The following is a 24,551-nucleotide window of genomic DNA, read 5'->3' on the forward strand; positions in this document are numbered from 1 at the left end:
TCTATTTGCTAATCTGTTATTTGGATATAGAACAATGTAAAGAGGGAAGGTGATCTCATTCGCTGAATGTGGAGTTGGGTCTAGCAGAGTCTGTCTGGGAGGCTTTTTGTCTCAACAGTCTAGAAATTGTGGGACTTCTCCTGGAGCGCCTTATCCCCAGTGCATCTCCTCCTGAAATGCAGCTCTTTCCCTTTGCTGATCTGTTCCCATTTAGCAGGCAATTGGTGGTAGGTGGAAGAATAATATCCCTACCTGCTTTGGAATACAGGCGCTCTGGGGCAGTAGTACAGGGAATGGGCAATTTCTCAGTTTGCACGGCTGCAGGAATTGTAATTTAGGTTATGCTTAATCATACATTTTTATGTTGTCCTTCTCAGTATCTAAGTAAGGTGCAGTTTAACCTGAATTTGTGTGGAAGTCTTGCTTTTCTCTCCTGAACTACCTTTTGTGGAAAAACTAGAGTGAGGAGAAAAACTGTACCTGATTCTGGTTGTGAATTGGAGAGAAATCCAAGGCTACCACTACCAAGACAAGAGTGTGCTGGCCGTATGGCACAAAGTACTGAGCTAGCGTTAAGTGCCGTGTCCATTGAGATGTGTTCAGGAGGTACTGACACATTAATTTTGAGGAAGCAGGCTTTTTGCTAGTTCAGAGTTCACTTGTCCTCCTGCAACCAGTAGAAAGACAAACATATGTCCTATCCAATTTGTTTTATGCTGTGAGGGTGTGATTATTTTTTTTTTTTAATTAGCTGGGTGGCTGACATTAGGGCTTATGTGAATTGGGGAACTGATCCTGCTAAAAACTTGTATGGGCTTTTTTGTAAACTGGCTGGACACAGAAACTGTTGCTGGCACAGTGGGAAGAGTACCAGTGCATAGATTTTGAGGGCTGGAGAGGGAAGAGCAAGTAGCATCAGAAGTGAAGATTAGTGTAAGTCAGTAAGATATTGGCTGGGCTGAGAGAGATGGGGTGGTGTGCCTACTCCCATTCAAGTTTCTGTTGTTATATGTTGCCAAGGAGGACAGATGCTGGTCTGGCACATTAGGATCCACAGTATCAGAGCAAATAAAAGGTAGTTTAGTCTGAAACTGGCAATGTTTTTATGGGTTTCTATCTTCATTGTCAGTACAAAAACCACTAAAGCACCTGTGCAGTAGACAGTCATACCCCAGTCAGAATGGGGTAAAAGAATGGTAAAACATTTGCTCTGTTGTGCCCCTAAGGTAGCAAAGACAGTTGCTGTCACAGTATGCGCCGTTTGCTACAAATCCAATTAGTTTCGTAGTCTAAAATCCATCAGCTGAACTTTTTTATCCTGCTGATTATTTTCATTCTTTCAGAAGATGTTGATAATAGGTTAAATGATCCAAGAGTCACTGTACAGTTACTGTACACTGTCAGCTGTACAGTTACAGCTGACACATGGACTCAGGGACACTTTCTGACCTTCTGCATGAGGCTTACAGGAAGAAAAATTTATTTCGGTCTCCAAAAGAGAGAACTCAGGGCACAGAAGGTTGCTGAATTTTATTGCTTGCTCTACAGCAGAAAATAAGGGGCTTAGATTTGAAACTAGGTTTTGCTGCCTTCATGGCATTAAAGTTACCCGAGTAAGGAAAAATGTGTGAGAGTGTTCATTTTTTCCATTTGCATTTGTAGATCCCAATAAATATAACTTTGTAGTAAGAAAATGGATAAATCAAGAACATTTCTCCTAGGCTTGAAGAGCAGCTTTTTATCTCTTCCTTGGATTTTGGTCTTAATCACAAAATAATAATAATAATAAAGTTAGACCAAGGCAAGTGTTTGTATTGAGACAAGTTCCAAGGTTTATTTTGTTTCAATTTTAAGGCTTCTGAAAACAAAAATTTGTCTTTTGCTAAGCGGGTATTGGATGACCAGCATTTGTTGATGTCTTCTAAAGTGGTTCACAGTTTACTTTGGTCAGGAATTGCCTTTTTTGTTTTAAAACAGTTGTTAAAGTATCCTGAATGATTTAATAATGTTGCATCTTCTGTTAAACCCATTGCTGTGGTTGCTGCAGAAATGATGGGTGATTGATAATGGCACTCTTGAATAGGAGTGGAAATAAACAAGAACATAACCTTGTAGGTAAGGTCTGCGCCATGCTAGTCAAAAGCCTTACATTCTGCCCTCCAGAGACTGTAGGTCATCTTTTGAATTTGCAGAAATCCTGCAGGAATTTTTTTATAAGCTTGAAAGGCGATCCAGAGTTTTCATCTTGAAATTGCATTGCCAGGTTACCTGCCTTGGTTTTTGAGATTTTTTTTTTTAATGGTTTATCCTCTCTCATTAATAAAATGTGCTATTTGCTGCTCTTTCAGACTTAGTCCCTCGCTGTGGCAGCAAACAAGATGGGCATCCAGCTATGAAGCAGAAACCCTATTTGTATGTGTATTGGTTTGATCAAAGTTACATAATTACTGCTTTTGTTGGGCATTAATCATTCATGAATAGAAGCCTTTCAAGGAAAGAAAAATGTGAATCTTCTTATGATACAAAGCCAAATCTTTTTAGTAGTCAAAGTAGCAGTCTAAGAATGGTGGTGTTGTTCCCACCAAATTGCCTGTTCTAAATTGTTATGCAAGTGCAAGTTCTGCTTGCTGTGCAGTCTTAATTATTTAGGAGCTACACATCACTGTCTTCTATTTTCTAAAAATAAGCAGTCACTCTAGCATATACTGTTCTGAGAACTATAACAAGAGTAGTTTTACATACTTGAACCGTTTCTTATGTAATTCCCACTCCTGAAGTGTTTTTTCAAGTGCTGGAGTACTTCTGACCATAAAACATTTGGTGTTCTTTGCTTCCACTGATAAAGTCTCTTGCTTGTTTGGTGGGTAGGAGGTAAACCTGAAAACCAAAATGGTATCTTCAAACTGGTCAAAATACACCATGCCAAGGGAAGGTACACCCTTCCTGATTGCCTTCTTTCCTTTCCCAATATTTTTCTTTATTCACTTCTTCCACCTTTTAAGTCCCTTCTTGATGAATTTCTTATTTTGACTATTTTCTGCCATTTTTAATCCATCCAAGATTGTCTAGTCAGCATGAGAAAGTTTCAGACGTGTTATCAGTTTATGTATATACAGTTTCTATCACAATTTTGTGCTGTCCTTTTGAACCCTTCTCTCCCCTGCAAGCCCTGTTTGTTGAATTAAAATCTATATGCATAGAGTGAAATGACTTATGTTCAGATTTTTCGTAACTCATTTTCATTTCTCTCTGGGTTCCCCCAGTAAATGCACCTTTTGCATTGACTGTTAAGCAAAACTTAATAAATACATTTGTATCCAGAATCTCCATTTAAACCATTAGGCTGCACTGTGATGCCTTGGCATGCATGTACAATTCCCTGGAATTTGGACTATTTTTTCTGGAAGCTAATGCATGCTGTTTCAAACACCTGAAGCAGTTTAAATGTCCATTTAGAATGGAAATGTCATTAGAGGATTGTGATGGATGGCTATAGGCTGTTTCATAAAGACAAGCAGGGAAGAAGAGGAACAGGAGTTGCACTCCTAAGGAGTCTATCTTAAGGAGAAACTTGAATGTATGGAAGTCAGCTATGGTGGTTATGGAAGCCTTATTGAATGCCTCTGGGTTGAGATCAGAGGGGTCATCTCTCAGGGTGATCAGTAGGCATCTGCTACTGACCTCCAAGCCAAGATAAGGCCAACGAAGCAATATTTGGGTCAATTAAACAAGCTTCAGGTCAACAGAACCTGGTTCTTATGGATGATTTCAACTACCAAGACGTTCATTGGAAGAACAATACAGCAGCTCACATGTTATCCATGAAGCACCTGGAACGTGTAGAGGACTGTTTCCTTATACAAATGTTAGATGTGCCAACCAGGAATGAGGCACTGCTGCACTTGCTACTCAAAAACCAAGAAAACCTGCTTTTTTAATATCTCAGTTAGTGATAGCTTTGGCTGCAGTGATCACAGTAATGTGGAATTTGAACCACGCTGAAGGTTAGTACTAAGACAAACATTTTAGATTTTTAGAAGAGCAAACCAGCTCACTCAGAGCTGAACTGGGAGAGCTTCTTAGGGAAGCTTCCATGGAGGATAAAGGAGCTAGCAATTGCTGGGAGTTTTTCAAGAACTTTCTCCTGGAAGCACAAAACCAGTTCATCCCCTTTAAAGGTAAGGGAAGTAGGCAGAGCAAGAGACTCCCTTGGCTTAACTGCAAGCTTCTGAGTCTGCTCAAAACCAAAAGGGATGAGTACCATAGGTGGAAAAGCAGACAGACACTTATTGAGAACTGCAACAGCATTGCCAGGGTGTGCAGAGATGCAGTTAGAAAAGCAAAAGTTCAGCTTGAATTGAAATTGGCCAGAGATGTCAAAAACTACAAGAAAGGGTTCTTCAGATATATAAACAAGAAGCAGAAACAGAAGGAAAATATTGGCCCGCTGTTAAACAGGAGAGGTGAAATAGTCTCTAAGAATGCTGAAAAGGCAGAGGTTCTCAACATTTCCTTCACCTCTGTCTCTACCAGCACTGTTGGGCCCCTGGCCTTGGGACCCAAAGTCCAGGTTGATGCAAACACAGACCCACCGTCAGGGAAGGAAGAGTTGGTATGTGAACTATTACAGGAGCTTGATTCTGGCAGATCGATGGGCCCTGACGATAGCCACCCCAGGGTATTAAGACAGCTGGCTGACGTCATTGAGAGGCCACCCTCCACAGTCTTTGAGAAGTTGTGGAGATCAGGGGATATCCCAGAAGACTGGAAGAAAGCTAATGTCACCCCCATCTACAAGAAAGGTTTAAAGGAGGATCTAGGAAATTGTAGGCCCATCAGTCTCGTTTTAGTCCCTGGGAAAGTCATGCAATGAATCCTTCTGGGGGGCTATCACAAGTCAAATGAAGCATGGGATTGGGAACAGCCAGCACGGCTTCACCAAGGGCAGATTGTGCTTGACAAACCTGGTCACCTTCTATGGCAAAGCAACCTGCTTGGTTGATGTGGGGCGAGCGCTGGACATTGTCTACCTGGATTTGTTAATTTGATAATTGCAAGTTACTCCTGGGGAGATTCCAATTGGACAAAAGAAGAAAATGTTTCACAATGAGAACCATTGGCCATTGGAATAATCTGCCCAGGGAAGTGGTGGATTCCCCAATGTTGGATACTTTTAAGATTCAGCTGGACAGGGTTCTGGGCCATCTTGTCTAGCCAAGAAAGGTTGGACCAGATGATCCTTGAGGTCCCTTCCAATCTGGTGTTCTGTGATGAGTTAAGCCATTGGCTAAATTATTTGGGCAATCTGAAAAGTCTCAGTCTGTACTACCAGATAATTGGGTTTTGTAGCTTTTGCTAGAAGATAATGTTTATTTTAAATCTTTTATTTGAAAAGCAGTCATCTCTTGAGTCCAGGCGGTAAAGATGACATGGCCTTGTTATGAAAATGATTAAGAGTTTATCATATGTTACTGATAAAGAACAGAAATCAATTTTTAGCAAACTTATTCATGAATTCTTACTTTCTACACAGACTGCATCCTCAGCTATTAAAGGTGCCATCCAGCTGGGAATAGGATACACAGTAGGAAACCTTACATCAAAGCCAGACAGAGATGTTCTTATGCAAGACTTCTATGTTGTGGAAAGTGTTTTCCTACCAAGGTAAGGACAGGCTTATTCAATTTATTTTCAATAGGATTTCATAATGAAACTCTAACTAGTTTCAAACAAGTATTGCTTCCTAATTCTAATGATTTGGGGTTAGAGTAAGGTTAATGTATAAGAACTTGAAAATTATCCTGTCTTCATGTTGTCCTTGAAAATGAAGGTAGGGAGAAAACTGGAAAGATCTCACTTCAGCTGAAGATCTGAGACTTGTCACTTAAAGACACAGAAAGTAATTGTGACACTTTCAATTAAAGGAGCTGTTAATTACAAATGGATATGATTTGTGGATCTATATGCCATTAAGTATTATGTCCAACACTCACATGTTTGTTTGGTGTCTAACAACTGAGAATAATACTTGCCATTTTGTTGAGGTGTTTTCAAAATTTATGAAAATTCAAGTCCTGTGGTGTTTAGAGTAATATAAGAATTTCCACTACACTATAAAATTCTATCCAAGACTTTGGTATGTGATGAGGCTCAGCTAGCTGACTACAGGTTGTGTACCATTACTGCTTTGTATTTGGCCACCTCACCTTGTATCACTGCCAAGTTGATGGTATAGAACTTGCAGTAATAAAATTATACTGATGAGCAAAATCAAGGTCATACTCATTTTGGGGGTTCAGAAGCTGAAGTGCAGTTTTCAAAGTTACATGTGCTAGGAATGGACAAAGAAGATTTAGAAAAAATGTATTTCAAAACCAGGATGAGTTGGTCTGTTCGGTGTTGTCTGGGTTCTTAGATGTGCTAAGTACCAGTAGTGCCCATCATGTCTGTAAGGACATGCTATCTATGCAGTATTCCTGATTTGGGAATGCTTTCTATGAGTTTTTCGAAGTTTTGTTCATGTGCAGTTTCATAAACTATTTCTAAGTACTACTTCATAAACTATTTCTAATAATTTAGGATCTTTAAATACTGATGTTACTAAAACAAAGTTAAACTGACAATGTATGAAGTAATTGCAGGTGCTTTAAAATTGATCTCTCCATGTATATTGCTTGATTCAACTTCTGTTTTCCTCTGAACTGAGGTATCCTTTAAGGAGAAGAAAATTTCTTATGCGAAATGAAGCTTTTACATTACATTCTTTAGCTCCTAGAAATTCAGGGTTTTCATATCTTTGTTCTGGTGTTAACCACAAGTTTGTGCACAGTTTTGTAGTCTTCCTCTTACAGATTAGGTAAATATAGAGAAGTTAACGTTGTGCATGTGTTTTCATACACTGTAATCACAAATTTATTTTTTTAAAAAATCCAAATAACAGTTGAGAAATTCGCATATCATGTAACAAAGTTTTTATTGGTATTAACAATGAAGTGAGAGGGAGTGAGGCGTATTTGTGAAATGTGTGACTCAGTGATGTAGGTTTCTGTAGTTTGTTTTGCTGTGATATACCTACTTAGTGCTCAAAAATTAAATGAAACATTCTTGCTAAAACTGTTGCATTACATAGCACAGTTTTGGAAAAAACTCTGATCTCTATCTCTTTTTTTTTTTCACATTGTTTTAAAGGAACAAGTGAAATAAAATGGTTTGTAATCCATAGCATTGTGTAAGTCATGTCTCCTGTGAAACTTGTACGTACATTCAGAAATGAGATTTGCCTGTTTTGTGTTGGTTTTAAGGGAGAGCTGGGAGAGATCCCTTCTGGCTTAAAAATAAGGGCGGAAGGAATAACCAATTTGTGCTAACAAAAAATTTACTATAAAAGCTTTAGTAGCACATTTCTGGGAAGTTTCCTGTAAATAAATAAATCATATGAGAAAATTAGCCAAATGAAAGTAATGGCCAGAGCAACACAGCTTTTTTTTTGCATAGCTGTCTGGTAAACAGGAGTATATAATAGTGGGTCATCTTGACTGGAACAAAGATCCTCTCTATAAAGAGCACTTACATAACATTCTCTGTGAAACTAAAAACTTACTGTCCATAGTAATCTCTTAAAATCATGACACCTGATTTCTTATGCTAATGCACAGAAATGTTGAATTTCAAGTCCTTCCTATGTCTTAATGTAACATGCGCATTCATTTATCTAAAATGGATTTAATCCAAAGTGGTAATTTGCATAAATTATAATAATTTAGGATTGCACATAATTATACAGACTTCTTTCTTGTTGGTTGAGGGTGTTGGGATGTGGAGTCTTTCATGATGGCATTATGTGCGTCACTCCTGAGTCATATCTATAGGTAGCTTTGCCCTAGTCAGAGGTAAAAAGCTAAGGTTCTATGTTCTTTCCAGATAGGGCTGTGCTCCCAAGGTGCACCTCAGGTGCTCTTCACCTTTTCCTAGGACAGTACCTACATGTGAGGGCAGTACTCTTAAAGTCATTAATGACTTTTTTTCCCCTTTGGATGGATCTGGGTTGAAAGAAATTAGTTGCACCAGTGGATCCAGTGGACTGACCTCTACCTGGAAATACCCTGGAGCAAACTGAGGTTAAGTTAGCTTTTTGCCAGATGTCCACAGCTGGAGGACAACCTGACAGTGCAGCAAGTGTGGTGCTTAAAGCAGGCGCTTACCAAGCAAGAAGCAGCATTTTTCCACTTACTTTGAGTACACATAATTCAGCTGCAACTCCAAGCAGCCCATTAGCTGAACTTCCCCTTTATTGTGGCCAATTCACAGCAACCTGTCTCTTCACAAGGTGTCCTGCTCCACTTTCCTCCCATGTCTTTCCTGCATTCACTTCGCCTTATCTGGGTCTGGCAGCGAGGTGAGAGGACAGCTGTTTTGCAGAGTCACAGGCACACCTGCTGCTTTGGCAACAACAGGAGCGCTGTTATGGTGGCAGCGATAAAACAGACCTGAGCTAGTAGAAATGCGATCAAACAGCAGCCTGCGCGCTAGTGAGCAAAATAGTGTTATCTGTGCCTTTTTATTGTTAGGGGAAAATAGTCAACAATTGTTTATAAATTTTACCACTTGCAGAAGGTAAATAGTCTATGCATATCTCTCAGCCCCTGCAGTAAACCTGAGCACCACCTGTACCTCAGTTCTGGTAACCATAGCAAAACACTTCCAGCAGTGTTCAGGATTCATGAAGGATGGAGAAAAATGCCAGGAGAAAAAAAAGCGGTCAGTTCAGACCTGAACATAACTGCCCTGTTTATTGTGGGAGCTACTGATGTAAATCAGGAGTAACTCATGGATTGCAGATTATGCCTGGTTCAGAGTTACTTTGTAACTGGATTAAATTGGTCAGAGTTTAGCTCAGATTCATTTAGGTGTTTATTTCAGGAGGTGACTTTGGAGTGAAGTACAGGTATCTCTGTACAGTGGGTGGATTTGAGTTGCAATGGTGCTTGCTTTCATTTGTACATTGTAGTGGTGGAGAGGGTGGAGAAGTGCCTTTGTCACTTTCTGCTTCACACTGTGGCATCCCCATTGTCCCTTTCTCTTTGGGCTGCCCAGGAGTTTATAACATGTTGTTTTTGGGAACTGAGTTTTTACTAGGGGCTGCTATAAAGGAGTTAATTGAAAACCACTGTCCAGACTGAGTTTAAGTGGCACTATGTAAATATCCTCCTTGGATTGAGAAACAAATGCAGTCTGAGTGATCCAGTTGATTCTGAAGACAGTGTTTGAAGTCTCCACCCAGCTCCCTGAATAGGGTGAAACCACAGGGGGAACTACTCCAAGTAACCACTCCTCTGGCTTTTAAACACTGCATTGGAAATCCAGCACCATAGTTTCTTACCTGGTGCTGGTACTGCTGTAGCAGTGGCTGGAGGGTTCAGTGGGAAGGTTGTGCATCCTGCCTGTGCTGTCTACACTCTGTCCTATGACTTAGCTGTGCAAGGCATATTCTCCCCTTCCTGTGTTATACTCTGTACTGCTGACTTCCTTGATGGAACCAGTTCATTTCTCAGTGGCATGTTTTGTCTCCAAATCAGTCATTTTTTCAATGTGGCAACAGCAGTGTTTTGCAGCTGTTTGGTTCAAGTATGGAGCTGGTTCCAAGTAATGTGGCCATGGTTATAAAGGCTCATTGCTGAGCTAATAAGCCTAGCTGTGTCAGGCAGTGGTGGCCTAAGCTGGTTGCTGTGCCATGGGGCCATCCAGCTGCCTGTGAGTTGGCAATATGGGCAGCTTGCTAAGCTCTCCCAGCAGATATATACTAAGTAGGCACATTTTCTGCAGTGATGCTTGGCAAGCCGAGCAGAAGCTGCGCTATTCTGTCAGCTAACTTTGGCTAGTCAGTCATATGCAACTTCAGAAATGCAGAGCGTTTGGAGCAAGGCAGTATGTTTCAGGCTCCATCCCTTTTTGTGTTCTTGAATGGAGGCTGCTGCTAAGCACAACTGAGTGTGACCTTCTTGAAGCAAGCTATGAATCAGTCTTCTGCACTTCCCTTGCTAATAGGTTTTATTTTCGCAGTCTAGACCCTGCATATTGAGAACACTTGCTATAGTTGCTAATTTAACTAGTTGTCTGTTAGATGCTGTTGACCCATATGCACCCTGCAGCTACTGTTGTCTGTACTGTGAACTAGTTCAATTACAAATTGCTTTCTTGTGATGCTAATGCAAGATTATGCAGTGCTTTCTGCTCTTTAATGTCAAAAACTTAATATTGTATTATGATACCATTGTGGATGACAGCCCAAGTAAGTAGTCAAAAGTACTGAGAAAAGTAAAACCTTGGGCATATTTTAACCAGTCTAGGGTTTTACTATACATCTAAAACTGAAATGTACTGTGTTCTGGTGTGTTTTTGAGGACTGATTTAGAGAAATGAGGAAAACTGACACCTGCCCTTGGAAATTTCTTTGTACCAAACCTGTGTCATAAGTTACCTGATGGACTAAGTAGTCTGTCTGTACTTAAGGAAGTGTAGAATGCTCTGCAAGCTCAGTGTGAGTAGTACTCAGATATTAACACTAATGCTTAGTTGTTGTGTAACTTATGCCACTGTATTTGTTTCCAGTTGAGCAATTTCACAAGACAGATAAGTGGCCTGAAGCCTTTGATAAAGTGCTGCTGCTGCTCTTTGGTGCTTCAGTTGCGTAGCTGCATGGGATGACCCAAGTTCTGACATGCTTTTTATGGTTTATGAATAGAGTGATAGCACAGATAGGAGGAAGTAGTTTTTGTTTGCAAAACAAATAGTATTCAAAATGGGGATGCTGTGGCAACAAAAGCAAAAACATGTTCATTACGAGTTACTGGTCTTAGTTCTCTTACTGTCGATTCTTGGTAAACCTGTGATAACCTGGACACTTGTGTGGTTCTGTAGACATACTTAAACTATTTTTAAAGTACTCTGAGATCCCTTGTTTTAATGCCATCTCTGGTTAGTTGCAAAAGATGTATCTTCATCATAAGAAAATGTATGTGTATTCAGCTGTTACGTAGATATGATTGGCTTGACTTTTTTTGACAATACGTACTATTCACAGTTGTATTTCAAAGCTGCCTTGCAGGGACTGCTTAGGATAGCATATACTAACCGAAAGTATAGGAGAACTTACAGTGAGAAACAAAGATATTACCACTGGACTTTATCCCACAGTATGGAAAAACCAAACACACATCTGTTTGTACAGGTAGCCGTAATACCTGCTTCCATGGTGTGGGAAACAATTGCTTTCCTGAATTGATATATAGGAAATGAACACACAAAGCACTACCTTATCTGTCACCTTATCTGTCAGTATGTATTTATTGGATACAGTTTGTAGAGTTTAAACACATTTTGATGTATTGTAAAAGAGCAGCTTTATCTAAGAACAGTGAAACTGAGATTGGATACTCTTAGTTTTTAATATTGGAAGTATTTAATTTTAGATGTTTCATTTTGATTTTAAGATATTAAAAAAAGTCACTTTCACATGAGAGAACTGAGGTGTTCCACCTCTTCACTCTTTTTACAATACATACAAGAACGGTATACGCAGGCCCACGACTACAACATGACTATTTCTTTTGTTAACAGCTACATCAGAGCCTATTAATGTTGCCCTGTGATAAGGCTTGCTACCAAGAGATGCAGGTAGCCTCCTCTGCCCCTTCAGATAGGTGGGCTCTCTCCTGAGTACATTCTACCAGGGTGAGGCTATAGTAAAAAAAAGCTGCCAAGAAACATATCTGGGTGTCTTGTTTATCAAAATTTTTGGAAGCCATGAGGTTAGCCCTTAAAATATGTAATTAGTTTTAGTTCATTTTTGGAGTGATATTGCATCACCTGCATTTTAAACCAACCCGCAGCATTTACTAAGAGACAGGTTAAGATGCACATACTGTAATTTCTAGGTGTGCTTGATTTTAAAAAAAAAATATATCTAAAATTTAAGTATTAAAGCACACTCACATAGTAAGCTTAATCTTTCTTTTTTTTTATTTTACCTACCAATCTTTTGCTTTTGTGTGGTCTTACACCTAAGGTTATTAAAATACCTCATAAGTTAGAATTGCTTACTAATCTTTCCAAAGACTATATTGTTTGTCATAGCTCATATGCACAGACTTTAATTCCTCAAGACTGCCAGAATCAAAGCTGATATTAAAAGCCTTTATTTTTCCTTTTCTTTATTTACTGGTGGTTTAGGGCACAGGTCTATCTGAGAGCAAAATTATATGATTACTTTTTTTTAATAGAGTACATTTCTATTATATCCACAGCTCCATTTTGCAGATTAAGTTTTTTGTCAGCAGATCCATGGGTAATTTTCTTGTTCAACTTCAAAGACATAATCAGCCCCATGAACCTTCCTAGCCTGATTAAAAATTGTTATACACAGTGCTTTGTGCATATACTTTAATCCAGCCAGAGTGAAATGCACTTGTAAAATGTGCCAAGAAAATGTGGGGAGAAACCATGAAATACATTCTCTCAAGAGCTAATAGAGTGGAAGGTGAATAACTTCATGTCTAAATAAGGTAGAGGTGTATTTGCATCAAGTGTTCTGTACAGTGGAAACTGTCCTTTCCAGGTAAGAGCAAGGATGTATTCAGCTGCAAGAAACTTGACGGTTTTCCATTACTGTAGGAAATTACTGGAAGTGAGGGTGCTTTTTCTGTTAAAAGTAGCAACAAGAAAACCTTACAAAGTTTCATCTAGAGGGGTAACCAATAAATTTTGAATTTGTGTCAAGCTTGCTTCTTGCATCACAGAACAGCTTACTGTTGAGATCTTGTACATTATTCTATTAGGCAGTGAAGCTGAAACTAATTAATGTGTTTAACAGAAATTGTAGGATATGATAAAAGCTCTACAGACCTTTAGTGAAAGGGCATTTTTAAGATGATTATACAAAGAATAAAGAAACTTGTCTGCCCAGTGGAATTGACTGTCGTATCTGCAATAAAATAAGATCATGTGCTCTAAATACATGGAATTGCCCTCTGAGTAGATGCTTTTCCAAAACAATTGCTCTGTCTTGCAACTATTCTGGAAATAAATCTCCACTTACTATGCATTCCTGTTCACCTGCAGACCCAGTATTGGTCATTTTACTCCATATGCACTTATGAAATGGCTTAGACCCATGCTATTATCATAGCAAACCTCCTATCTTCATTTCAGCCTGGTGAAGTTCCAACAACAGTACATGTTCTGGTATAGTAAGGACATGTAATCTATTTATTGTCATGCTTTCACAAAAAAAGCTTTTGAGTTATGGCTGCAGGAAGCAGATTTATAATGGTATTTATGTACTGAAAGGTAGGATTTTTTTATTAGAGTCTAGACAATTAATTTTCCCTGGCAATGATGAGATGCTTCAGCAGAGAACACTCTCTGTTCTGTTCTTGCCTGCATCTTTACAACAATTAAATGCATTTACAAGTATGCCCCCAGGTTCCCAGGGTAGCTATACATTACCCCTGTGGCATCCTCATATTGCACAAAAATTCAATGAGATGCATCCAGCTATAAAAAACTTAATGTCAGACAAGACTGGCAGTGTTCTGAGCAGCTGAAAGACCTTATAAGAAAAAGCATTAGCCAATCTTAACTATAGAGAGAAACAACCATCTTCAGCCTAGTATCCTACTGATTGCCATTTTTTACTGTATAATGGAACAATGAAATACATTTGGATTTTATTTTAATACCTTGGAGTTGTGATATGGTAGACTATAAAGTGATCAGACAAGTTCATTAAGACTAGGCAGCCTTCACTGTTAACTGTATGTTTTAGCACTTCAATAAACAGCGGTATTCTAGTGTCTTTGTATGTATATTTGGTCATCCACAACCATCTTTTTATTTGTGATTTCCAGAGAGAAATCAGGTTGATTTTTTCCCACCTTTTGTCTCCTATTCAACAGTCTGAAGCATATGTACTTCTGGAGCCTGAGAAAGCTTGTTCTCCAGCTCACATTGTTCAATTAGTAGCTGTTCAGTTCTATTGGGTTTTGGCAGTATGCGTGCAGGGGCAGCTAGGTGGGTTGGGTAGACTTCTGTCATCAAGTTGTTATTAATGGAAGGTGATGAGTTCATATGACCAGCATTAGCTGTACAGGTTCAAAACTCTTAAATATTTTCATTATATTTAATTTAGTCTTTGCAGGAATATTGCTTAGAGTTTATTTATTTACATATTTTTTCTTTTTTTTGTATACTGTGGATATTCTTCTGAATAAGTTAAGGTAAATGAGTAAAGAAGTGCTGAAAGAGCTGATCTTGGCCACTGTGTCAAGTCTTGGATTTTGTACTCATCTATTTATCAAACCACTTGGAGACTGACCAGACTTTGTCTAAAAGCTGTTCTTGTTTGTGTTGAAATCATAGTGTCGACCTTTACTCTTCTGCTTAAAAGCCTTCTTTTAGTTTCCATCATAAATGAATCCCCAGGCAGTTTTTATATATCTTTTTCTTTTGGCAGGATTTTGCTGCTGACCTTTTCCTTTAGCTTAAATTACGTAGTATTCATCTCAAGACTCGTACAACTGCAGCCTAACAATACATTGAGATGGTAAATACAAAGTAAAGCGCTAAGGAGGCTACAATGATTTGTATTATTTTTTAATTATTATTCCTTTAAGAAAGACTGTCTTCCAGGCTGGTTACTCCAGTAGTCTTTGTGCCTCTTAGTTTGAATCTGCATACCATTTTCCAGAATTCCCCAAGGAGTCTGTACCCTGCATTCCTATTTAACCAACTGAACATGTAGGCTAGTGCTGGTTTAGATCAAGGTGGGGTAAAATACATGACATGACAGACAAACAAACAGAAAACCTCTTTAAGGTCAGCAAAGCCAGAATGGCTTCCCAATTCTGGACTGTACTAGCAAGAAAGAAGACATACCATAACTGCAGTTAGTCTGCAGAAGAGACTAGTGTTGAGGATGGTGTTTCATAAATAAGGCTGAGCCAATCAATGTTTGCTGCCACCAAAAAACATATGTAGTTCGGCTTCCTTCCCGCTGCACTGGCGAGATGGTTCTGCCCTCTGTTGTGGTGTCCTTAGTATCTGTCTGGCTCCCCTGCAGACCAATTCAGGTCACCAAGCTAGTGTAAAATTGTTTTACTGTGTTGACTTCCCAACTTTTTGCAAGAGGTGGGGGTGACCCATTCTTCATTGGTAAGCTATTACACTGGCTTACCTTGGCCAGGTATCAGAAATTGTAGTCTTAGTTTAAACCCCTTCTTTACGCAAATGGGTATGGGTGATGAAAAATAGTAATTGCCTTTAAGGCGGGAGAAAGGAATTTGCTGGCAGTATTTTGTCTCCCACAGACATTTCTATTACACTGAATAATGGTGATAGGGAGGTTTGACTGCATTGATGAATCTTGTCTCAGAAGGCCGATGATTGAGTTAGCTTTATAATAAAACTATCTGTAAGAGGAGAGTTGCTAAAAATGGGCCAGTAATAATTGGGTTTGGCTTATTTTTGTTTTTTCCTTTCAGTGAAGGGAGCAATCTCACCCCAGCTCATCATTACCCTGACTTCAGATTTAAGACGTATGCACCTCTTGCCTTCCGCTATTTCAGAGAACTTTTTGGTATCAAGGCTGATGATTACTTGGTAAGAGCTTGCAGTTTTCCTTTGAGTTACAAATGATTAGAAGGTATACTATTTTCATAGTGACAGAAGAGGGTGCTTTAATGGTGCCTGAATGGTTAGTAAACGTTGTGTGTGGACCGGTCTATATCAAGTGAATATTTTTAGTGTTTTAAGAAAATTTTAATTCTTCATCTTTGAGAAAATTCCTATAAACACCTGCCTTGTAAATTGACTAGAGTAACTTGAGTATTATTGGTCATTCAGGTCATTATTTCTAGAGAAGTTGTAATCAGTACTTGTGTGACTTCTGTCAATTCAGTTCTAATAAAGTGCTCTTGTGTTATTTGCATTATTTATTCACTTTATTAAATAAGTGTCTGCAAATATTCCCATCTTGCCTTGAGAAAAACAGGTGGTGGGCTAAAAAAAATGCATTTTAGAGTATCTCCTTTGTCTGTATTTTATAGCTTGAAGACTTATTCCTTCTTGTTAAAGGATTATCTACTGCCTGAGCAGTCACACACCATTCATGGTGTTGTGTGCGCGCGCACACACACACAGACTTACTCTTGGCCATGCTTCCTCCTCTTTCAGGCTTGACCCTAGGTTTCCCACAGCAGAGTCTCAGGTGTGAGATTTTATAATTAATTTAATTGAAAGGTGCAGCTGTAGGATCAGCCTGGGCTGGGTGCTGCCAAAGAGAGGGACCCAAGACAAAGAAACCCCGGGGCAATTATACCCTTGGGACCCACACGCCTGCCCCTGATGTGCCCCTCCTGTGCTGTCCATGTGTCCTTTAGTCCAATGGTGATTTTTGGTCTGAGGTCTTCTAACATCTAATTGGATTCTTCTTCTGTGACCAGGCAGGCTCTTATCTTGTTGACTTGCAGTTTCTGCAGTTTTCCCTGAAGGTTGGAGCCTCCGTGTCTTCTGGTTTACGGTCCTTGTGCATCTGCCCTTGCTGGTGGAACATGGAGAACTGAAGAGTCCTAGACTTGGGAAAAACAATACCAAAACATTAGTGTGATATCAAAATACTTTCCCATGCTGAAAGACTAAACACAGCATTGTACTAACTACTAGGAAAATTACTGAGAAACATACCTCTGTTGCTGCCTAAAGGCTTCAGCAAATCTAGCCACTCATGCTAAGTGAAGCTAAGCAAACAGCAAAATCACACTCTAATATAATCATAAGTAATTTATTCTAATTAAAACCTACTTATTTATGTTAACTAATATCCCTCAACACTTCTCAGTATTCAACTGTTCACATGAGAAAAAAGTGATGCATTTGCTGCCATCGTAAAAGCAGGGTTTAATTGGCAAAACCACTTTGTGCACTGCCAGGGGCAAGGATCCACTATTTCTCCTGTAGTTCTGCTTTTGGAAGGGTAGTGTAAAAGCGAAGAGCTGGATTGTTTTTGAAATGCTTACCTCATGTCCCATTTGTCTCATGGTGGTCCACCCAACAAATCAGAGTCCCAGTACAAATTAGCAATTTCATATGTCAGAGTTTTGTTGTTAACTTCCTTTGAATGAGTTTTTAGATCTTTTTTGTTCCATTATCGATAACTGTTTCTTTACAACCAAAAGAATTTGAAAGACCTTGAGTGAGTAAAAAAGAAAAATTGATTATATGGTGCTAAAACATTACTTAGTATATTTACTTCGCTGTCTTCTGTTGTGTTCCAGTGCGTTTGTTATAAGGGTGTTTTTCCTTCTTGGACAATGAGCCTAAAAGCAAAACTTAGCTGGTTTTGCTTTTATTTAGGTGAAATGTGGGTGTCTGATTGTAGTTCTTTAGCACTGTGTATGTCATGAGGGCTAGTAATACAAAATCCAATAATTCTGTATAAAAACAGGTAATTCCTTTGAATTATAGATGGTAGTAGCAAGGAAGTGCTGTTGGGTTGAAGTTTGATAGAAGTGTCATTATATAATATGTTGTTTATCTATCTCTTTTTATGGACTTGGTGAAAGATGAAGTATGCAAGCTGTGTAGCCAGCTGCTAAAAAGTCTGTACTTCCTAGAGTAAAGCTATTGTCACCTGCAACTTCATTCCATCTAAGGAAACATTTGCAGTAGCATAAATTAAAGGTTATAGAAAGACTGCTTGCTGTTGATAAGAGATTTGTGACACTCATTTTAGCTACAAAATGGCTAATCCCTGAAGGAAATTCCTAGCAAAATTGTTGCAGATTCTTTTTTTGCTCTTGCCACAGCAAAAGACACTAGTGGCGGATTTCCATGGAAAAGGGGCAACTACAAAAGCTAGTTTCAATATTAAGTGCACCTTCTTTTCTTGAAAATGCAAAAGCAGGATTCCTTCAACAAATAGGTATATTTGTGAAATATAGTTAGAATTTCACTGTGTGGTGTTGTAACTGATGCATGCCTCTGTTAGGGTTATACTTACTCTGCAAGCATATTAGAATCCATTTCTGTTTCTGATTCTAAATGGGCATCTCTTTGCAATCAGACCAGTTGGCAGTCCCTTGTGATCCAGAGGCAGATGTGATCAGATGGGTACTATGATCATAAACCAAACTATTTGTAGCATGGGACCCTCTTCCCAATTGGTTATGACCAAAACATCTGGTTAAGAGTTCGCTCCCAATAGCATGCGTCAGGGTTCTGGCTGAACAGTCCCTCTTGTTTCTGTGAAATCTGGATCTGTCATGTAGTGACCATAATTCCAGTTAAGGGTCTAAAACACTTTACTGTAACAACATACCAAGTGATGGTCCAACTGTGGCTGAAGGGGAAGGGAAGTAAAGTAAGAGGAGGAGAAATTACAGGAAGCGTATGTGAGATTACACTGTTAATTTGCAATGACAAAGGCCGAAGATTTACAGTTTCAACTTTTCCAAGGAGGTTGAGCGGTAATGCACTGTAGGAGTCAGCCTGGATAACGAGGGTAAATATGTTTTGAACAGCTGGTAGAATTAAATTGTCACTGGAAACCTTATGGAGTACTGGCATTTTGCAGGGAAACTTCTTGATCATAAAGTACTTAATTGTCAGGGGCTTGAGGATTTTCTTACTTTTCAGTTTTGATTTGGCTTTCATAAGTGCCCTGTCAAAATTAGCTGGGCTCTTTGTATAGTAGCACTTGGTGGATAGACTTTTATTTTACAGGAATGAACTCAACTGCAAAATGACCGACACACAGTGTTGGTCAAAAACTTGTGCTTATGCTATACTGTTTTATTGAGCTTTAATGTTTAGGATAATTGGTTTCCAGTGCTTACAACAATGACAGTTACTTAAGAAGCTTTATATATTTTGGCAAGAAAAACACAGGGGTTGCAATACAACTGCTGATTTGCTCTTTGTTGCAGACCAGTATTGCTGTTCTATCTCTAGACAATTGCTAGTATAGGATTAATAAGAAAGGTCTCTTGTGTTAGGTGGAACTGAGTGAACTCCAGAAGCAAGGAGAGAAACAGGAAACATTTTTATAGCGTGCAAAAGTCTCTTAAAAATTCTAAGTATGGGAAAAGCCTCAGCTGGAGCCAGAATAAGAAAATGCATTAACACAGTTGTTTGAGTCCATAGGAAACATGCCTCTTTACTTCAAGTGTTCACAAAAGAACATATTTATTAGATTTTCTTGTATAACTTTTTTTTGCTATCACCACCTGCTGAAATCAATGGCAAGACTCCAGTTGAATTTAATGAAAGCTATTGTCAACAAACAAAACTTTTTTCTTTTGGAATTGCTCAACTCATCTCAGGCAATTACCCAATAAACCAGGTATTTGTTACTGAAACAGTTATTCCTTTTCTTCCGAGAAGACCAGAAGACATACTGCATTGCTAAGAATAATTCCCTGGTGCTCACACTACTCACAACTCACATCCTGTTAATTTTCTTTCTTTCAAAGACGCCTTGAAATATTGGATTGTACAGTAAATCTGCAAGTTTGTAAAATTGGTGATATATAACCAAGGAAAAGTGTGTGTGAAAGAGAGTTTAATGACATTGTATTTTAAACAAGCTCTCAAATTTAATATAAACAGATTTTTCTATGTTTTTGAGCTTAATGTCTCCTCTCCATTTAGTTTGAATGAAGCATGAAGTGTGAGTTAATGGTGATTTAATAAATGTACATTAGCCTCTGTGTGAGATCTGGTTCTACTAGTAAGGAATACTCCTTGGTGTCTTTTTCCTCCTTAATGTGATGGTTAATTATTACAGTCTCCCTGTGGAAGAGAAAGCCTGTCTATGCATTCAAAATAATGGCCCTCCAAAGCCTAATTTTTCCTACTTACTGGTATTTAGTTTTTCTATTTCAAACAGTTTTCAATCAGAAAACTACATTAGCAGCCATACTGCAATTACTATTCTAATGGCTTCAATCCCAATTTCGCAGGACTTCCCTATTTGTCTATAGTGAGAAACCTCTACTTCTGGTGTCTTTATCTAACATCTTCCTGTACCTGTTTCATAAATGGCTATGAAAAGTGAACAGTTGCAGTGAAAGTGTCATCTTAAAGCTTCTGACTCAAGAATTTGCAGTCCTGACAGTGTGGGGACGGGCTCTCTTCACCTCAACCATTCACTTCACTCTGGGGAAAGTTCAGCTGGTGCAGTGAGGTGTGAAGACGGGCCATATGCTTGGCTGCCAACTGCTCTTCCATGGTTGTGCAGCATGTCCTGGGCAGAGTGGAGTGTAACTGCCCTGCCAAACCTCAGCCAAATTACTTGTGACCCAGCTTGCTGTACAGTAGAAGAGTTGCTGCAGTTGAAGACCAAAGAATAAGCTCTGTGATTCTCCTGTGTCTATTTTAACCTGCAGTTCTTTGTATTAAACTTGTGTTTGAGAAATGCATGCATTGGCAGTGAAAAACATTTTTTGTCTCTTTCAGTACTCAATCTGCAGTGAGCCTTTGATTGAATTATCCAACCCAGGTGCCAGTGGGTCCTTATTTTTTGTAACTAGTGATGATGAGTTCATCATCAAAACAGTTCAACACAAAGAGGCTGAGTTTCTTCAGAAGCTTTTGCCGGGTTATTATATGGTAAGTAATTGAAGACTGTATTTTACCTATGTTTTTCATGTTGTACTTCTGAAGATTCAGTTTAATCTGTTGTCTTTTAATCTTTCATTGGCTTTATCCATATTTTTTGTAATATTTTTGACACTTTTACATGTCTTTCAACTTTGTACCCCACACACCCATCAGAAAGAATAGATATAAATCAAGAATATATTTAAGATAATTGTTGTTCTTTTAGCATTCAAGATGAAGCTGAATATCACCTTCTGATTTGATACTAAACTTTGCTTCTAATGAGCTAGTAGCAAAAAAAATTCTAAATTTCTAATTCAACTTTTTTCTCCATTTTGTGTTTGTCTACCCTCTGCATTTCACTCAGAGTGGACAAAGAAACTAGACCGGTCAGTTTCACTTTTGTTTCTGGACTCCTTCTAATTTCCATTTCTTGTGTGTTAGAACAATGATGTAAAAAATATTTTTATCCATACAATTTGTTTCAAACTTAATTCTTAAATGGAGCTTTTTGAGGGCTAATATTAAGTCAATTGTATTGGTTTATGTGTCAGTCATCAGAAAGGGAAAGCATTGGTCCAGAGTAGAACTTAATTCTCCTTTTGTCTTTTTTTTTTTTTAAACAAAAGCCAGTCATACATATGAACAGCGATTCTTCTGGGTGGTATGCAGGACTTCAAAGTATTAGAGCTATGACTGACTTTGTTTGCTTTACTTTAAGTAAACACTTGAAAAGTTACCCACTCGTACTACAAATAAGGAATATTGTCACTATCACACTAAAGTAACATGGATTCACTGTTTGTTTAAAAATAATGCAGTGACAGCATGAAAAAGAGCAATGGTGGCAGGTATTTCTTTGTTGTTTCTAATCACGATTATCAGCTCAGCATAAGTTTGAGTTATTACAAGTAAATATAAGGTCATTTTGTTTTTCTGGGAACATTCTCACTACTACCATATGCAAGGGTTTTCGAAGTGTAAAACTTTAATCGCTCTGATTATTTCCTATGAAAGTACTTTCTTCCCATAGCTGTATGTTGTGACTTAGTAATCATGTAAGACTTGAAGTAGTTTTTCCTCTTCTTGCTTTTTTATGCCAAAAACTGAGAGTAGGTGTATTCAGAAGGAAGATTTTTGCTCTCACCTCTTATCTTCTCCTAGTTAATTTTTTTGCCTATTGTGGAATTTGGTTTATTTCACACTTTTCTGTTCTGCTGGTCAGTTGTGGTTCTATTGTGAACTCATACTCCTGTGGAGACAACTTGGTCATTTGGCACTAACTCTTGATTTGAAAAGTCTCATGGAGACAAGGGTTCTGTTTTTCAGAATCAGTCAAGGTAATGAGAACTAGATTTGATCCAAACTCATTCCAGCAGGTGGAATGCAAAGGAACGGTTGTTGGTTGTTCAGGTCAGAATAAATGAATTAAATCCTTGGGATGCTTTTAGGTTTGGCCTAGTCTGCTATTTCATAGGATGTGAGAAAGAGAAGCCTGGCATAAATACAACTACTGCTCTGCTCTTGGCTTATGTAAGTTCCTGGCAAAAGGGCAGTGTTTATGGTAGCTTTCAGAAATACAGACCCACAGAGAAAATCACCTGGTCAAGGAAAATATACTGAATAAGAATATGCACAGTTTTCCTGATGTTTGTTAATGTCCTTTGCTATTAAAAAAACCTTTTTTGTAAGCATGATGTTTTTTCAATAGACACATTTAAAAATACTTCTTTTGTTTTAGAACCTGAACCAGAATCCCAGGACTCTTCTACCCAAATTTTATGGGCTGTACTGTGTTCAGTCAGGAGGCATTAATATTAGAATTGTTGTCATGAATAATGTTTTGCCACGAGCCTTGAAAATGCATTTCACGTATGACTTGAAAGGCTCCACATACAAACGGAGAGCATCAAGAAAAGAGAGGGAGAAGACCAACCCTACATTCAAAGACTTGGATTTCTTGCAAGACATGCATGAAGGGTTGCATTTTGACTCTGAAACACACAGTGCATTGATGAAAACATTACAGCGGGATTGTCGAGTGAGTAAAAATTCTTGACTATTTAAACTTATGTGTTCACATCTGTTCTAGATTTACCTTAGCAGAACAAAGCAGGATGTGCCTCTCTCTATTGTTCAATGGTCATTCCTTTTCCATGCAATTTAATTAGGAAAAACTATGGATTTGAAAACACTGATGGAGCCTGTATTTTAGTTAAGCTGTTGGGATCTGAGATCACAGAATCATGGAACGGAATATGTGAGTTGGAAGGTATCCACAAGAGTGACTGAGTCCAACTCCTGACTCCACACAGGGCAATCTAAAAGATAAACCATATATCTAAGAGTGTTGTCCAAATACTTCTTGAATACCAACAGGCTTGAGGCCATGACCACTTCCCTGGGGAACTTCTTCCAGTGCTTGACCACCCTCTCACTGAAGAACTTTTAGTTAATATGCAATCTGAACTTTCCTGATGCAGCTTTAAGCCATTCTCTTGCATCTTATCACCCGGCACTAGAGATCAGCACCACCCTTCCTGCCCCTCTCATGAGGAAGTTGGGAGACAGCAATGAGATCACCCCTCAGTCTTCTCTTCCCTAAACAAACCTAATAGCCTCATCTGCTCCTCACAAGTCATGCCTTCTAGCCCTTTCACCCTCCTTTGGACACATTCTAATATTTTTATATCCTCCTTATATTGTGCAGCCCAAAACTGCACACAGTACTTGAGGTGAGGCTACACCAATGCTGAGTATAGTGGGACAATCACTTCTTTCAACCAGTTGGCTATACTGTGCTTAATGCTTACGAGGGTACGGTTGGCCATTGTGAGCAGCAGGCCACACTGCTGACTGATTGACCTTGCCATCCAGCACAACTGTTAGATCCCTTTCTGCAGGGCTGTCTCCCTGTTAGCCTATACGTCCAGGATTACACCGATCCATCTGTGGAAATACAGATTAATATAGGAAAGTAGTCCAGTAGTTGGGTTTTTTTAATTCATGTTCTTGTTTTCCATTAATTTGGAGATTTTAATGATTTGAGGCACAATAAATATAGCCCTGTGGTACCATTGTTAAATGTGGTAACTGGATGTAGAGCTGCAGTCTCAGTACTGCTTTGGTAAATCAGCCTCTTTGTCAATTAACAAAACCTAGGAAACTGAACAGGGGAGGTGTGTTCATCAGCAGCAGTCTTATTTCTGGAGCAATTTCTTGCGCAGCTGAAAGGTAGTGCTTAATGTCTACATAACATTTTCAAGGCAGGAGAAGGATATCTGCCATTAACCTTTGAGAGGACTTTGGCGAATGGAATCAATGCCTTTTGTGGACAGGGAGAATTGTTGTAAAATGGTTTTTTTTTTCTGTAGCAAGGGTAAGAAATTATAAAGTAGGAAAAAGGGGAGCCATCCAGGTCTCTAAGTTCCACAAGATTCACAGAGATTGTGAAAAGAAAAGATTGGCTTTGTCTGAGTGGAATCCTAAGAGTTTTGTAATAAAACAGCAAAATGCGTAGGCTGAACTCAGCACATAGAGGCATCCTGAACATCAGAGTTTGTTGTTCACTGCCACCTGTGGTGCAAGATGGAAAGCATTGTTTTTTGAACATGAATAGTCCTTTTTGTTTAATTATCATAGAAGTCTACAACGCCTTGTACTTGGTTTGTAAAGCTGGGTGACCTAATGTTCAGCTGCATATTCAGTGTGAGATGTTTCTCCAACACTACACATTGTTATTTCTGTAGCCTCTTGCAGTGAACACTTCCTGAGCTCCTGCTATGTGTGATAATGCAGAATGCATTAGTATGTCACATCTGGGGATCTGGATGCCCTTTTGTGCATTCCTCCCACTTGTCAAAAGTTACTTACCAAGTCAAAGCCTGGGGGGGTTCTAT

The 24,551-nt window shown here is 38.8% G+C and overlaps 1 protein-coding gene across 4 annotated transcripts in view; it reads left to right on the forward strand.

The window, feature by feature from the left end:
• PIP5K1B (phosphatidylinositol-4-phosphate 5-kinase type 1 beta) overlaps window positions 1-24,551 on the forward strand; it is a 117,069-nt gene that overhangs the window by 47,465 nt on the left and 45,053 nt on the right. For all 4 annotated transcript variants that reach the window (XM_075739247.1, XM_075739246.1, XM_075739249.1 and 1 more), the window contains 4 exons: window positions 5,534-5,664; window positions 15,537-15,654; window positions 20,509-20,661; window positions 22,394-22,693. In XM_075739247.1, coding sequence (XP_075595362.1) covers window positions 5,534-5,664; window positions 15,537-15,654; window positions 20,509-20,661; window positions 22,394-22,693 — 702 coding nt within the window. The remainder of the gene's footprint in view (window positions 1-5,533; window positions 5,665-15,536; window positions 15,655-20,508; window positions 20,662-22,393; window positions 22,694-24,551) is intronic.

Source organism: Balearica regulorum, chromosome Z, assembly GCF_011004875.1.
Source record: "Balearica regulorum gibbericeps isolate bBalReg1 chromosome Z, bBalReg1.pri, whole genome shotgun sequence".
Lineage (NCBI taxonomy): Eukaryota > Metazoa > Chordata > Aves > Gruiformes > Gruidae > Balearica > Balearica regulorum.